The 17,002-nt window shown below is 34.7% G+C and overlaps 1 protein-coding gene across 1 annotated transcript; it reads left to right on the top strand.

The window, feature by feature from the left end:
• Window positions 1-1,811: 1,811 nt before the first annotated feature.
• On the top strand, window positions 1,812-2,657 carry LOC118276326 (uncharacterized). The gene has a single exon (XM_035594590.2). It carries the CDS (start codon window positions 1,966-1,968, stop codon window positions 2,560-2,562), a length of 597 nt encoding a protein of 198 aa, XP_035450483.2. The 5' UTR covers window positions 1,812-1,965; the 3' UTR covers window positions 2,563-2,657.
• Window positions 2,658-17,002: the final 14,345 nt, after the last annotated feature.

The raw sequence follows: 17,002 nt of genomic DNA, 5'->3' as shown, positions 1-17,002 counted from the left end.
ATACCACTAATCTGCAGACAAAATAAAACCTACACACGAATCACAATTCCAAAAAGACGCCAGTAACATGTTGATAAAGTTAATACCCTTATGTCCTTTGTAATAACTTATCATTTCGCATGACCACGCACACATGTAACTCCCATATATTTTTCTAGAATTTCTATATTTGTCATATAGGACAAACATTGCCTTGGGTGGTTCGCAATTCACTCAAAATATCCCAAAGATAAAATAATGTTGAGACAAAGGTGCAAAAAGTATGCTTGGTGGGCGTGTCTTACTTTATCTGAGATAGAGGGTAAACATCGTTTGTCTCACGCTTCGGGCTACGTTCAGGACGGGCTTGGAAACCAGCGGAGTGACACTGTAATACTGTTGTAAGAACTGCGTTGCTACTAGCTTACCAGAGACATTTTTTGTGATTTAGCAAATAATGCTATTTTGTTCATATAGCAAATATCAAGTTGAATCAACAGTTTTGATGGTAGTTAGATGCACTTTTCTATCACATTATCCTACTGTGACGCATGTTTTGGTCGTGTTGTTTTGCATGTTTTACCACAAAAGTATTAAATAATAATATATCGTTTATAGCAATCCCCTGCACCATCACGAATCACCAAATACTCCACAAGGCTGATAGGCATTTATAGCTCCGTTGCGTGTTGCGCCATAAGAACGCCAGTTAATATCCCGTCTGCACGTTTGTCACCCTATAACAGATAAAAATAATATTTCAAATTATCTCCCTTAGTATATATATAATAATACGATCAAAATGCGAAGTTTTCATAGCCAAACGCCGCAACAGTAGGGAAGGAAGCTTAATGATGTTTGTTTGGAAATAATTTAAAACAATCGCGACACTAATGAACCGTCTCACGCGCAGACGGTTACATTGTACACTCGCTGTGTTTACCGACTCGTTACTACGTGTCACATGGAAGAGATGATTATCATCTAGGGTTTGCTTCGGGCTTGAAGGTCACTTATGAAAGTAGTTACTAAGTACCTGTACTTAAGGATTAAAATACTTTTATCTTAAGTAGGTTTATGCTTGTGTGCGTTGAGTAATTAATGTTTAAAATCTATTTTTTTAATGCTTAGTACTTGTGGTAGTTTTTTATGCAATAGAGGGCAAACGAGCAGATGGGTAACATTATGGTTTGCGATCAGCACTACCCATCGAAACCCGCAACACCAGAGGTGTTCACAGGTGCGTTGCCGGTTTTTTAAAAGGAATATGTTCTTCTCTTGAAGGTTTGTAGGTCGTATCGGTTAGTATATAGGTACCATCGACGATAGCTCATTCCACAGTTTTGCTGTGCGAAGCAGAAAGTTTCGTGAGAAGCGCACAGTTGTGGCCTGCTAAATTATTTTATGTTTATAATATATGTATTTTTATTTGGGCTAATTACAAACATTCTGGGCGTTTAATATACTTGGCCATATATCGAATAAAACATTACAGAAGAGGAAACTGGCATAATCATGATTATTAAATAGGCAATTTTAAAAGTTTAATAATATAGGACAAGTTCTAATTTTAATCTCGTTTAGTTAAGGTACAACACAATTTTCCTGTACCATGAGGCTTTAGGGAAGGCACATAGCATAGGGAGTAGTTAGCTGAATATTTTACAACTTCATTTACATATGTAGGGCTAGTTAGCACAGATTTAAGGGCCATCAGTTTCTAGTTCTCTGGCCCACACTGGTGATATCACTTGTTTATTTATTAATTGACAATGTAGTAATATTAATGACACAGTACCGGGCAATCACTCTTTGAAACAACATTGTGATGACCCTTAGCATTGGTTGTTATCGACAGTTACTAGTGACAACTAGATTTCTTAGTCACTCAAGCTCCATAAATACCGATCAATATGCTAGTACAAGACCAAAGACATATCGATTGGAGTAACGGAAAGAAAGAGACAGAAATACTTGAGAAGGACAATGAATAACTCACATTTGAAGAAGGTAATTTGTATAACTGCTCTCTGTACAATAGCATCAGTGATCGCCCTTTCCGATGTGAATCAAAACTGCATGGCAAAGAACAACGGGACCACGTCAAACGACTACCTAATAGGAACTTGGTACTTCGTCTATCAATTCGATCATATTGGTCCGATTCCAACATGCACTTGTCCCAATGTCACGTTCACAAGACCAACAGAAGAAGAACTAAGTGGATACCGAGCAAAATATGGTAGATATGACCTTCCTCATAATATTACTGAAGATTCTCTCGTTGCTGATAAAGGATATCATATGAAAGGTTTACTACTTGGAGGGTTGGAAACGAAGACGTATATACTTGATCCCAAGTCTCACATGATCGGTGGTCTTGATGGGTACGAAGTAATGGTGTACAGAAGAATCGATGAAAAATTTGCATTCTTCTGGCGCTGTGCTATGAGGGGCCATGTTCGATGGCTGATGACAAAAGACAGGAATGCCACTGATGAAGAAATGCAGCTTGCCATCAAAGACAGAAGAGAAGTATTCAACAAGGAAATTCGGAAATATTGTCGTGACATCTGTTATTGATAATTAAATCGGTACTTTTAAAAAGTCTTGATGTTTCCCTGGATTGATTTAATCACCTGATTAAACTTTGTGTGTTTTCCTAGATAGGACGTCGTCAGATGATATTTAATTTTTCGTTACAAATTTTCCATTATATATCCTCAGTGATATCTCTTAAAAGAAATTTCAAGTACCTTTTTTTAACTTTGTGTCTTTTCCCAGATAAGACGAGTCCACATGATATTTTTGTAAAACATTTTCCATTTTACTTTCTCAGTGATATCTCTTAAAAGAAATTTCTATTTCATATAAAGTGCCAGTTTAAAAAAATGCAATTGGAAGAAACGTCCAGTTCAAAGATGACGTACAAAGAATGTTGTATGGAACTGTCGAGCGTCGCGTCCCCCGAGACGCGGCTGAGTGAAACTGACTTAAACGAGATTTCTTACATTTATTACATTTTTATATTTCTATTGTGCTGGGAAATGGAAGTTTTTAAATTTTCTTTATATTAGATCGTTGGTGGAAATTGGTTGAATAAATGGATTCTTGAATAGTGGGAATCAGAGATTGTATAAATTGGAGCTAAGCAAACTGCTAATACAAAATATTCGGGCACTTAAGAATAAAAAATATGAAAAAAAAGTTCTAGTATCATCTTTTTAAATGATGGCAAACTTAGCTTCGCACAATCAAATAAAGCATGCAATACTTTCAAACAAAATTACCAACATCAAGGTTGTCACGTTAACAACAGTTTTCTTCTTACGACGGCTGTTAAATTGCAAGGTTATGACACCGTTGCGTAACCCTAGGCTCATGCGAGGAGTTTCGACGATCCATGTAATATTCAACTGCCTGTATATCCATTATTCAGTGGCCGTCACACCGGGCCTGCCGGCAAAGCAGCCGGCGTGAAAACGAACAAATTATTAACGAGATTTGCAAAATATGATCCTCGTACAGCTTATAGTAAGGTTGTTATATCTTTCCCCCATTGTAAGGTCGCGTAATTTTATTTATTAGCTTTTTGTTATTTGGACTTGAGGTGCTTGTTTTATTTTTGTGTGATCGTGGTTTATATGTTATCCTATCTTATTGTGGGTGTGTCTATTTAATTCGCACTTATTTGTAAATGTACACCCACTATTCACCATTTGTATTATCAGTCCCATGTATTAGGAGTGAGCCTATTGACATATAATGGACACAATTTCAGACTCCGTGCTACTACTGATAAATTTTCAAAATACCGAAAAAAGGACGGTAAAAATACCCAGTAATACTTTGCCCGACCCGGGAATCGAACCCGAAACCCCTTGTTCGACAGTCACACTTGCGACCGCTTGACCAACGAGGTAGTCGCTACAGTGAATCACTAAGTGCCGTAATGTGCACCTCTGCCTACCCCTTCAGGAATAAAAGGCGTGACGATACGTAATTAGTGAATATGTTATTTTTGCATGGGGTTTGTCAAAGGGAAAATTATTTATTGCAAATAGGCCGAGAAGGCACTTTTAAACGTCAAAATTAGTACTTTTGAACGTTAGAATTAGTATTTCTTACCCTGGCAATTTCTAGACTAATCGTTTACGCACATTTTTCTTTAACTTTTCATTGTTCAAACTTAGTTTAAAGTGTTCTTTTACTTTTAAAGAGAATTCTAACTTCTTCTGCCCCTAACTAAAAGCACTTGACTCGTTCATTCATCACTCAATCCACTAAAGAACGAAGCGTTATCACAATCCGCTTAGATCATTGCTTTCCATTAAGTTTTTACTCTCTGCCGGTGACACTATCTTCTTAAGACGAATCTTGGACCTCCATTAACACATTTGTCAAGTTGCTCTTCCATCAAGAATCGTATGGTTAAAGTGGAATCAAAATAAATTGTTGTAGATAGACCACAATTTATGTGCCCTTAGAAACTCATAGACATTTTTATTTTCTACTTTTTTCAAATTTAGCTTGACCTGTTTGTTTTAGGTTTTTAGTAATTAGAATTTCTCCCCCTTGCTGACGACACATCAATCTCATTTTTTGTATACACTTTTATTCTTTATGACCATATTATGCATTAAAGTGCGTTGTGGGTGCGGCGCGGTGGCAACGCGGTAGCAGCGCGGTGGCAGCACGGTGGCGGTGCGGCGCGGTGGCATCGCGGTGGCGACGCAGTAGCGGCACGGTGGCGGTGCGGTGCGGTGGCGGCATGGTGGCGGTGGCATCGTATGCAGGCTTTGAATATTATAACTTTCATATACCTATTACAGTGGTAAAAATGGCGTTCACGTTGGCAAATAACAGGGCAAATTGTCATAATTAATTTAGATATGACTAATTGGATTTCAGTTTCACGTTTATTTCTAATATTTTATTGGCTGGCAACCAAATATAATTAAAATCGTAATTATTAAGTAACAGAGGTCGAGTACTAATTGATGTTATCAATAATTAGCAATCATATAGACTAATTAAGCGCGTGTCATTATTATTTGAACGTAATTATGAAAATTACAACATAGGGAATGAGATAACTAAATAATAATGCCAAAAGACAAAATTGGAAAATAACGTGAAATTATCAGCATTGGCCAACAATAGAATAATTCTATTATAGCCGATCGGTCATACATACATCAAATTATACTTCCCCGCTAATCTGATAATAACCCAAAAAAGAGCAACAAAGAGGATTAAACAGAGATTCCCTAAAAACGGGTAAAAATACCCAAAACCGGGATTTGAACTGACGTCCCATTGTGTGACGCGTGCGGCGTGACAATCATCCGATAATGACGTGTTTAGCGTGACAGATAACAGGGACACGTCAATCATTGCGTAATAAGCGTATTGCAATGACAGCTTGCCGCTAATATTACAATTTATACGAAAAATAATAATCGAAAATGTACCAACAACAGCATATCAACCTACCCTTCTTTGCCTTCAATCGACTTTCGACTTTATTAACAAAACTATAAAGTTTAAAGTCTATATACTAGTCTTATTTATAAATACGAATTTCTGTAAAGAGGTTATAATCCTGGCAATCAATCGCTAAAAAAAGTAAATTAAATAATATAAAAAAAGAATAACAACAGCTGTCAACGTTTGAACATTTTTGTAAATGGAATCGTATTTAAAAAGAAAAATGATAGAATTATTAGATCTATTGGTCTATTTAAAAAGTTATTGAGCAATTGAATTTATTGTTAGAGTGCAATAGTGCATTGCCCTGAGCCGTGATTGACTTTGGATTCACTATTATTTACTATTAAAATATTTGGGGTTAACAAACCGCCATACGTCGAAGACTAAATTTAAAGGTACTTAATTACGTTCTTTTTTATCTTTCTAGATAGAAATGACATTGAATTTACTGCATCCAATCACTGCTAGATTTTACTTGGACCAAGTGTAATTTATAAAGAAGAGACCTTTGTTCAGTAATTAATGTCTACCAGGTAATGATGATAATGTAATACAGTTGATTCCAGCTTGCAGAAGATTTAATTACTTACGCAGAAGAATTAATGAAATAATTGAACATTAAACTTAAAAAAATACATTACCCCACATTTGGATTTTCTTCTGTGTCGTGGATGCGTTTACAATCCGGGACAACAATTTGTCGATCACACAAAGAATTGTTCCTTTCCCTGTAGAAATCGAAACCGCGACATGTTGCGCGACTGCCGGTTGCCCAGCTACCGCGCCAACCATGCAGTCAACATTGCATGAATATTAATGCAATTTCATGCATAAGATTTAGACAAAATTCAATTAGAACTTGTCGTTAATTTAGAGATTGAATACAATAGTAAGCGAAAGTACTGGTACAGTTTGACAGTTTGTTTGGTTGCAAGTTAGTGACGCAGACAGTTGGTTGATAGTTTCAGTAATAGGTACTCGGAGTTTAGGAATCGGGCGTAGTTTGTGCCAAATTGGTAATGCATCTTGTTTACATTTAAACGGATATCGACTGTGCTCTGATGTAATTAAGGTAGATAATTGTGTTACCATTCATTAAAAATAATATAAATAAGTAATGGTGATTTTCTGTTTCTGTTTATATAAAGTAAATAAAACTATACATTTATCCAACCATTTAAGTGTGGGAGAGCCATTGTCGAACCGGCCCAGGAATGCCGAAGCATTGCTGGGCCGGTTCGACCAGAGTGAAACCACCGCCTCATAGAACACCGACGTGAAACAACGCTTACGATGTGTGGGTGAGGTTATTGGAGGCTCATTACCCCTCCATCACCTTTCCCAATCCCCGATTCTGGAACAACCCCAACATTCTAGCCTTCAAAAGGTTGACAACGCACTTGTAACGCCTCTGTAGTTTTAGGTATACATGGGCGGTGCCGATTGCTGACTTTCAGGTGTTCCGTCAGCTAGTCTACCGGCTTATACAATAAAAAGTGTTTAACGGAAAGTATTATGAATATATAACAATACCCTTCCTACAGTCGGCTAAAATAATTCAGGAAAGAACAATATTTACAATCAGGTAAAGTATTTAAATTGTAAAAATAAAAAATAGTCATTTAATTTAAACAAGAGACACTCGTATTTAACCAAACCTCACTTCAAAACTATAATTGACTTAGCATTCAAAACGAAACTAATTTCGCATCTATTTTGGGCACAAATTCCCTGAAATAATTCAGAGAGAGTGCCGTTAGTTGTATAGTTCTTATTAGAATTTATCCCTACATGACCTTGGCGAGGTTATTTAGTTTCTTGCAGACTGCCTCATTCTCTTAATTGGCTGACTATGTGGATGGGTTGGAATTACCCACCAAGAGTGATAGCCTGATGCTGGTGTGAAATTGGTTTTATATTTATTACTCTGTGTCTGAGTGGTCTTGCTAAATCTTTTTCGTCGTTCCCTTATTTTTTTTTTGGGTCTTTTCTTGCTTGAATCTTTTCGGTAGTGATATAATGTCTTTATCATATGTATGTGATATAAATTAAGTTTTAAAAGTTTGTGATATAAGTTAAGTAACGTAGAAAAAGTAAATTATTGTTTTGTATAATAATAGTTAGGTTCTTGGGAATTCGATTGAATGAATAAAGTCTAGTGTTTATTACTTCGATTTGTAACCTCACTCACACAACGGAGACGTTTGTACGTTTGTACGACGTTTTCCATGAGGCCACGGTATTCGTGTCGAAGCATAGCACACGAGTAAAACTACTGGTCCAAAATACAAACAGCCTCTAAAGGCAAAAAAACCTTTTGGCGGTGTTAGCAAAAACTTATATTGTTTTTTTTTCTTTTTGCCAAAGATTCGTATCATGCGTTTTAGAATTGCGCAACCCTTTATACGAGTATGTTCGCCTTACTAGTTAACAATAGTAGCGGTAATTTGTGAAACGTGTGTCAATAAAAAAGGGTCAAGACGTAGTCGATACTATGGCTTCAAAGGTTTTAACGAAATCTATGCTTTATTGTGTTATTCTTAGGTGTTGTTTTTGAAAGATTGGGGTGTTAGTTTAAACAGTTGTGTATGTTTTAAGGAATACATATAAAGTTATTGTTATATTGTTTAATTAATAAAAGATATTGTTAGGCACAACTGTTTTGCAAGAGATTCTGTGGTTCACCAAATAACTTTTAATTTGCGCAGACATGATAATATAAAGGGTAGTTGTCTAACATATTGCAATTAACTCACTTAAATATTAAAATTATACCCAAAAATTTCATAGAAGAAGGTGAAATAATAGACACATCATTCTTTGCCAAGTTTATTACTAAAATGGAAATCTCTATAGTAATTAAACGTAAATGTTCTAAACGAATAGTTCGAACGTTAACAAAATAATTATTGTTCCTTTTGTTTCCTTAAAAAAGCATCTTAAACAAATATTTAAAGTCGTGTAGCAAAACAACGCAGTTACCATTAATCCAAATCAGCGCAACTGCTAAGTTTCAGAACCATTAATTTAAATTTTCCCGACGCCATATTGCTTTCTCTTACCTAACTGTGACGCATTGATTTTAAGATAAACTAAATTGATGATTTTAGCTTAAACTTTACGGTAGGCATTTTTGGTTTATTGTTTTACAAGTTAATTAGCGATTGTTCTGGTTCACAAAACTATACCAGGTGTAAAGTTCCCAGACACCGCAAATAGGTAATGATTAAAACAACTTAACAAAAAAGGAATTCAATGTTTATTTTCTGTAATAATAGTTGTAATGTTGTAATCAACTGCTTAAGGCTGATGTTCCATGTATAATACGAAAACAAAAACGATTATAATTATAAAAACAAAAGATTTTTATAGCGTTTTTCGGGAGCGTTCCGTTTACACTGTGTATAATTTATTGTTATAATCTTTACTTGGCTATGGAAATGCCAATATTATTATGATCACATGCGACAAATGAACATATTATTATAGGTCTAGATAAAAGTAAATGTAACTACTATTGTATCACCTACAGAACATAGAAAAGTATCACCTCTATTTTTACATAGAATAAAAATTATAGAAATATAAGTATTAAAACCCCCACTATACATAATACATTTCACATCAGAACCGTACTAAAAAATAGCCCGATAATAAAATTTAAACTTACTCTCAGCAAGCAAGATTTGCTTCTAAGCCAGACATAAGCCGTAGACTATACAAGCAGTAACAACTAGAATGCACTTTATACACAATGTTTGCGCAGCAATATTTCTGTATTAACGCATTATAAACTACTTGTAATAATTCAACGGATATTATTGTAACTAAAATAAAATAGGGAGCCGTATTGAAATGTTTAAGTTTTAAAATAGATGCGTAGGGTGGGGCTATGGAACACGCGGTTGCTGTTTTAAACAGGAGCGGTTTCACGATACGATACGTTTAAAACTTTTTAGGTTTGTATTTAAGTATGTATGGAACTATTTTATAAGTCTTTTGAAAAAATATTTATATTTGTCGGCGGTATTTTCGAGCCTATACGACTTTCAAACCTTCAAGTAAAGAGCATTAAGTATCAAGTAAAGAGCGTACTCTTTTTTAAAAGGTTTGCAACGCACCTGTGACTCCTCTGGTGTGGCGGGTGTCCAGGGGCAACGCTAATCGCTTACCATCAGGTGACCCGTCTGCTGATTTGCCCTTATTCCATAAAAATATCGAAACATATTACCATACTAGCTTCTGCCCGCGACTCCGTCCGCGCGGATGTCGGTCTTCGCGTGGAAGTTTTATTTCTCCATTTTGAGTAACTGTGAAAATGACATCTTATAAATATCTATTGGACCCAAATACGGCAAGGCCCATAATAATTAAGGAGATCCCTCTATTGAGCTACTGCTGTTGAGCAGAATAAAACTAAAAAATAAAGATTTTTTTCTACGTATTTTTCCAGGATAAGAAGTAACCTATTTTATGTCCAGGATAATAAGTTAATTATACCAAGTTTCATCGAAATCAAACCGTTAGTTTTCACGTGATGCCTGAACATATATAGACAGACAGACAAAAAAATAATAATCACATATTTGGGTTTGGTATCGACCCAGTAACACCCTGCTATTTATTTTTTCTATATTTTCAATGAACAGAATTGACCCTTCTACAGATTTATTATAGCCCGCGACTTCGTTCGTGTGGAATAGTGACTTCCGGCAAATTTTTGGTTTTAACCACATAGTTCCCGATTTCGCGGGATCTCTTCAAAAATGAAATGTGGAAAATATTCTAGGGAACTCCTCAAAAATCAACATAATGAGCTCTGCGTTTGAATTTAATAGATGTATACTCACTTAGGGCATTGAAAAAATAGTTTAAAAACGGACTTAAACTAAAGAAATATTATAATCTTTCCGAACTTAAGATGAAAACTAACTTAAAACTAAAGAATTAAAGAAAGCTACGAATTACGAATTTATAACAATTAAAAAAGAAATTATATTACAACCTATCCTCAATGCTATAATACCAAGCCAAACCAAGCTTAAACTAAATAATTTAAAAGAAACGACTTAAATCTAATTAATTTATAAATTATAGACTTACAATTTTATTAAACAAACTAACTACAGTAACTACTAATAATCGATATCAAACTAAACCTACGTTAAATAATTTAACCAGGAAAACCCAACAAATAAACTTTTTAATAGACAAATACAACGAAACCAATTTAGAATATACGAAACAGCAGGACCACTGCAGACAAATAATCATACGACTTATAGTACACTATTTCCACAACAGTACCGAAGCGCTCGGCCGTAACCCAACAAATACTAATAATAAAAACGATAGAAAACAAATAAAAACTATCCTATGTCCTTTCTAAGGTTCTAAACTATATCTGTACCAAATTTCAACCAAATCCGTCAAATAGTTGCGGAGATTAATGGTATAAGCATAGAATGTTCGACGTGATTCTTTAATTTGACATAACTTTTTTATTTATGAACCGATTGACATGAAACAAACACTAAATGTAAATTTAAGCATCCCACAATATATTCGTGAAAACCGCATCCAACTCGGATCAGCCGTTTCTGAGATTAGCGCGCACAGACGAACAGACAAACAGACAAACAGACAAACAGACAAACAGACAAACAGACAAACAGACAAACAGACAAACAGACAAAAAAAAAGTTAATTACATTTTTGGGTTCGACATCGACATAACAATAACCCCTGCTATTTTTTTTATTTTTATTTTCAATGTACAGACAGCACTTTTCTACGATTTTATTATATGTATAGATTGGTTTATATTCAATATCCAATTTTTTTACTTTGTATGTTTCCAAAATTAATTGTATGTTTCCAAAGTTAATTTGTGTTAATAGAAATTTCTTCTTAAAGTCCATTTCCCCCTAAATTTTTGGTCCTATAGCACTATTATCACAAATCGCTCGCTAATCTTTCCGCTGGTTTAAGCGCCTCCCCAAATCAAACAAAGTACCAAGTGTGAGAACATCAAATAAATATGAATTGATAGGATCATAAATCGCTGCGGATGTGGAGTACAATTCGGCGGATGTTTGTTCATCCCTATCGCCATTTTTTAAAGGTTACGTACATACATGCCCTTTGGCACAGTTTTTGCAATCCTTGTTTGCTGATCAGAGTTTGTGATGTTTGTGATTTTTTTTTTATATTTACTCCTTTTGGTAGGAGGCTTGTGTGTTTTTTCAACGGTTGTGCAAAGGTTTTGGATTTAGTTGTCTTCAAATTTTTGTTAGGAACTTTATTAAAATAGAATATACTAATTTAAATAAAGCCTGGGTGGGAAGTATTTAATAATAAACAGAATAAAACCAAGTTTATAATAATAAGATAGGAAATTAATCAGTAGTAAAAGAGATGTTTATCGAACATAATTTGAATGTTTTACCAAATTGATATTGTTGACAATAATATCAAATCTCTACGTCACTCTATTAATTTCCAATAATGTTTCGCTTTATAGTTTTTCTAATAAAAAACAAAACATAATAAAACATTTTATTACAAAACTGTGAAATCTGAATACAATAAAGTATCTGTTATTGGATACGCAGTCCAACAAACACATAGCTTCGATTTTACCGTTCAAAAGCATTCGTTTGAAATAAAATAAAACATAGGTAACAAAATATGAGAACAAGCTGGAAACAAAGGCACGTGGAATACAAATAGCCGGGTGTGATAGAAACTCGTGACTTTTAGTTATACACAGTTTATGCTTCAGCACGTATAGGCCGGCTCGACTGGAGTGATACCACGGCCTCACAGAAATCCGGCGTGAACTATGTTTGCGTAGTGTGAGTGAGGCCCAATTACCCAATCTTCCCAATCCTCCATTTCCCGGCAACACTTAAATACCTAGCTCCCAAAAAGGCCGGCAACGCTCTTGTAACGCCTCAGGTGTTTAGGGTGTCCATGAGTGACGGCGGTTGAAAAATTATACAGCTGAATATTGTTATATATCATCAAAGGATATTGTGTTGATCAGGTTTAATTGTTTTAACAACATTTTCTTGTGATTGCAGTGCTTTTGAAACCAAAGAGGATAAGCAGAAATGGAATTAAACATTACTAGTTACATGATGTTTTTCAATCCGACTACATGCCATTAATGGCGCCACGCGAGCCACATTTTCGGGCTCGATAATTGACCAACGATGCGATCGAATCAATACAAAATATTATAAGTATTTTTCAATAAATAATTAAATAAATACACTACAGATTTAGTTAAATATCTAAACAAACCTGTGTTCTTGTAAAAATTAATGAGACCCTTGAAACTCAAGTTAATAAACAAAATTATACACGTTAATATATATTTCGGAGCTCGTTAAAATGTAATATTTAATAGTAAACACAATATTACGAGCCGTCTAGCCTCGTCTAGGCTTAATGAAAAGGTCAATGAACTTATAGTAAACATACCATTAATGCTAATATTTAGTTCAATCTTTCAATGCCTCATACTCGTAGGTACTTATTTTTAGTAAAATAAATTGAGAACAAGATTGCATTTAGTTCTTTAGGGAGCTTTAGGACTTTTGACTTTTTGATAAATACATATGTTGAGTTAAGTATGTCAATTAAATAATATATAATGCTCCAAATTCAGACTGGTGTATAATGATGATGATAATGATTTATTTATAAATTTATTTGCGATACAGGAGATAAGTCGATGATGATAAAATTCATACATCATCAACAGTATGCAAAAGATTTCTACACATTACTTTAAAATACTAAATTAAACTAACGCCAAAAACTACAATTCAAAGCAACAAACAATAAAAACAGTGTATTTGCTTGTCTCACAATAATGGTCTAAGAAAATCTTAAACCAGATGACACCGGATCAAACTAAATACATCTCAAGATCCTCTGTCAACCTAAATTAACTCATAAAGAGCTTAATCATTAAGGACGAGAATTGTACACTAACCACAGTTAAGTACTGTACACTTGTGGACAATCATAATTGGACACTCCACCAACCACGACTGTACAGTGCCTAGCAAGTCAAGCTACACCATCCTAACAAACATCTTCATTCGAATTTGAACCTTATTCTTTGAAACGTAGAGTCTAAAATCCAATGAATAAATGGACAGGTTTGGGTAGGTGTATTTGCTGGCTATACTCCAGAGTTTCCTCTCGCTAATTAATTTAGTTACGACTGTACTCAGCTGTTTGCCAGGCTTTCAGGTTGTACGGTTTCTTTAAAATATATAGAGTAACTCCTTCTTGGAGTGGTCTGCTGGTGAAGTATTCGACTTTCAGTTTTATTTGTGTGGAGTTGTGATTTATTTTTGTTTAACTTCAAAATACGGAACGAAAGCATGGTTTGTTTGTAAAGTTTAATAGTGCATGGTCACTCAAGTTAATAAAACATTTTTTTTATTATGTTGTATACTTTAGATACTTACATACATAGCTGTTGGCTGCTCAAGGCTTATCGTCCAGACGAGACTAACATAACTACGGGCCCTGACATAGCTTGAAATTAGTCAAGATACCTCGTCAAAAAATTATTACGTAAATAATCCGTTTTCTACTCAGCCTAGTTTTCTACTTAGAAAATTACCTTTACAGGCCTAAATATAAAAAGTCGTAGAGATAATCTATAGAAGGTACCTATATCTAGTTATCGGAAGGGTGGAGGTGCAAGAGTACCCTTATCAAGGCATTGAGCGAATGTCAAGGCCGGCGTCAAGTTCAGATAAGGATCGGATCAGAGTATGGAGGTCTTCGCGGCCTATTTACTTAAATGATAAGCTAAACGCGCCATTTTTACCACCCTCATTGAATTTTAGCTGCTTATCTAAAGTACGTGTTTAAAGTAAATTGGATGATGTTTTGTAAATTTTTACTTCTGTTTTGATTTTTTTTTTGTACTAAGTACTGTAATATTACACGGTCACGAATTTGCGGTGCAAATGTGGTGTAATCATAAACAATTTTAATAAATGTTAAATGCAAGCAGTTAAAAAATTTTGCTATGAGGAAGAAAAGTAAAGACGAAGAATGACTGCACGGTTGATGCGGAGGCTGGGCAACTGGATGCCGTGTAAATGGTTTGATTCCCGCATGGAGCAATTCTTTGTGTGATCCACAAATTGTGGTTTCGGGTCTGTATGTCATGTGTATGTGAAATTAGTATGTTTGTAAACGTACCCAAGATACAGAAGAAAGTCCTAATGTAGGGCAAACTAATAAAAAAAAATTTTTGAAAAAACACTAATAGAATAACATTAAACTTAATTGAAAACGCTTCCAGTTGGCTGGTTAAAATTAATATAGTTTCATTTCTTAAAATGATATAACATTGTTTGCAATAGTACAACGACTCCATTCTTCCTTCACAATTTATCAACATGAGAGTACACTCGACGAATTCACACATTTTTCATTAAAACTCTGTAGAACAATAAGATGTTAAAGTAAAGTGTTCACTGCTTTTGTTGTGACAGGAATAGTTGAAGCGAAATATGAATATTATGATTTTATAGTCCTCGGTACATGTAAACAATGTAAAGTGTCTGTAGTAAACAGTTAAGATTCTATACAAATAATTTAATAAAGTGATTATTTAAGGAAATAATGTGCAGGTAAGTACTTGCCTAGATTTTTGTAGTAATAAATTTTTTTCAAACTTCTTAATCATCAACTCTGTAAGAGTTTCTGCTGGACTATTTGCATTACCAGTATCAACAATATATATTTTTTATTGAGTGGGGAATCGTTCAATGACTTTTCCAGCCTTGGGTGCGACGAGAGAGAGTGTCAGATTCTGAGTGACTAAAAACCACCCTGTTCCTACTCCTGCTTTTCGAGCTGGAGCCCCGGTAACCCGCCAGCCAGTTCGCAGCTAAAAGGTTGAGGTTTGTTTATATTATAACATTCGTGAGACATGCTAATAATTAATTATGTTTTTTGGCTTACTCGAAACTAGTTGAGTTCTACGTCAAATAATAATTGCGTGAGTAAGCCGAAATACATAATAATTAATTTAGGTTCAGGTTCATTAGAGAGGATTATGACCTTCAATCAATTCAATCAATACTTTAAAATAATCCCACTGTAGGATTCAATACAAAATATCATCACATTATCAATACAAATCCGCAAATCGGATATGATTATATTTATTTTGTTTCACTGAAACGAATGGGTTAGAGTGGCGAGTGGGCAGCCGGGCAGGCGGCTCGTTTTCACCGGTTTAGACGGATTAAATGAGTACCCGGTTATGTATAGGTCATACACACGAATATCCGGATCAAAAATTAATTGTAAAATGAAATTTTCATTTAGAATTTGCGGTTCAAATCCGATTGGAATAAAAATGGATTTTTAAATGTATAGGTATGCTGAATCAAGTCGCTTTTTTAGTGATCCTTTAATAGTCAGTTTTACTATGGACCCTGATACGCTTACCGCCGTACTCAGAGTCATTTAATGGTTACCTAACCCAGTCCTTAACAATTGTTTTCAATACAAAATCGTTACTAAGAAATAGTTTAAGTAATCATTAAAAGTCTTTGAGTGCTATTAGTTGGAGTTATTCAGAGAATGAAGTATATTATACTTACGTTTTGTAACCTGAAAAATATCAAAACACATAAAGACTTGATGCATGCATTTATTTTGTGCTGTCTAACGATATTCAATTTAATATTCCAATTTCGAACTAAAGGTTTCGATTTATTTTTTTAAAAGTGTACTCTGTTATTTATGTTTTTGTCTGATTTATCACATAACACGTAAAGCAGCTATTTAAATTATTATTTTACAAATAGCCATAAGCTAGTAAAAATATACCAACTATCAAAACCAAAGCAAACACTGACTTTGAAAAACAAATACTTCAAAAAAATTCACACTTACAACTCCTGCGATTGACATCTTTGATATATGACGTCATAATTGTGTAGTGTGAATGAAAAACCATTAGAAACATGAGACGCTAGCACATGAGCCGAGGGGTGACGTCACAAACAGAGACTGTTCACTACGAGGGCGGGGCTTGCACGTGGCGAGAGAAAATCTTGTAAATGTAACATGTATTAACACTATAAAGGATAATATTTTATAGGATAATAAAGTTTATTATAAAACATGATCTGCCTTAATGGCCGAGTGGTTGCAAGCGAGACTGCCGGGCAAGGGGTCTCCGGTTCGATTCGGGGGTCGGGCGAAGCACTACTAGGTTTTTTTCGAAAATTTCTCAGTAGTAGCACGGAGTCGGAAAATGTGCCCGGTATATGGCAATAAGCTCACCACCTATTACATGGGACTTATAACATAAATTGTGAAAAGTGAGTGTACATTGTACAGTGCCATAATATGCACCTCTGCCAGCCCCTTAGGGGATTAAAGGCGTGACGGTATATATCTATGTATGTATGCTCTCTTATCAAACATTGTCACAAAATTCTTTTCTTTCATAACAATCTTTACCCAAATTATC

Source organism: Spodoptera frugiperda, chromosome 31, assembly GCF_023101765.2.
Source record: "Spodoptera frugiperda isolate SF20-4 chromosome 31, AGI-APGP_CSIRO_Sfru_2.0, whole genome shotgun sequence".
In the NCBI taxonomy this organism is placed as follows: domain Eukaryota; kingdom Metazoa; phylum Arthropoda; class Insecta; order Lepidoptera; family Noctuidae; genus Spodoptera; species Spodoptera frugiperda.
This window is presented reverse-complemented; position numbering and strand designations above follow the sequence as displayed.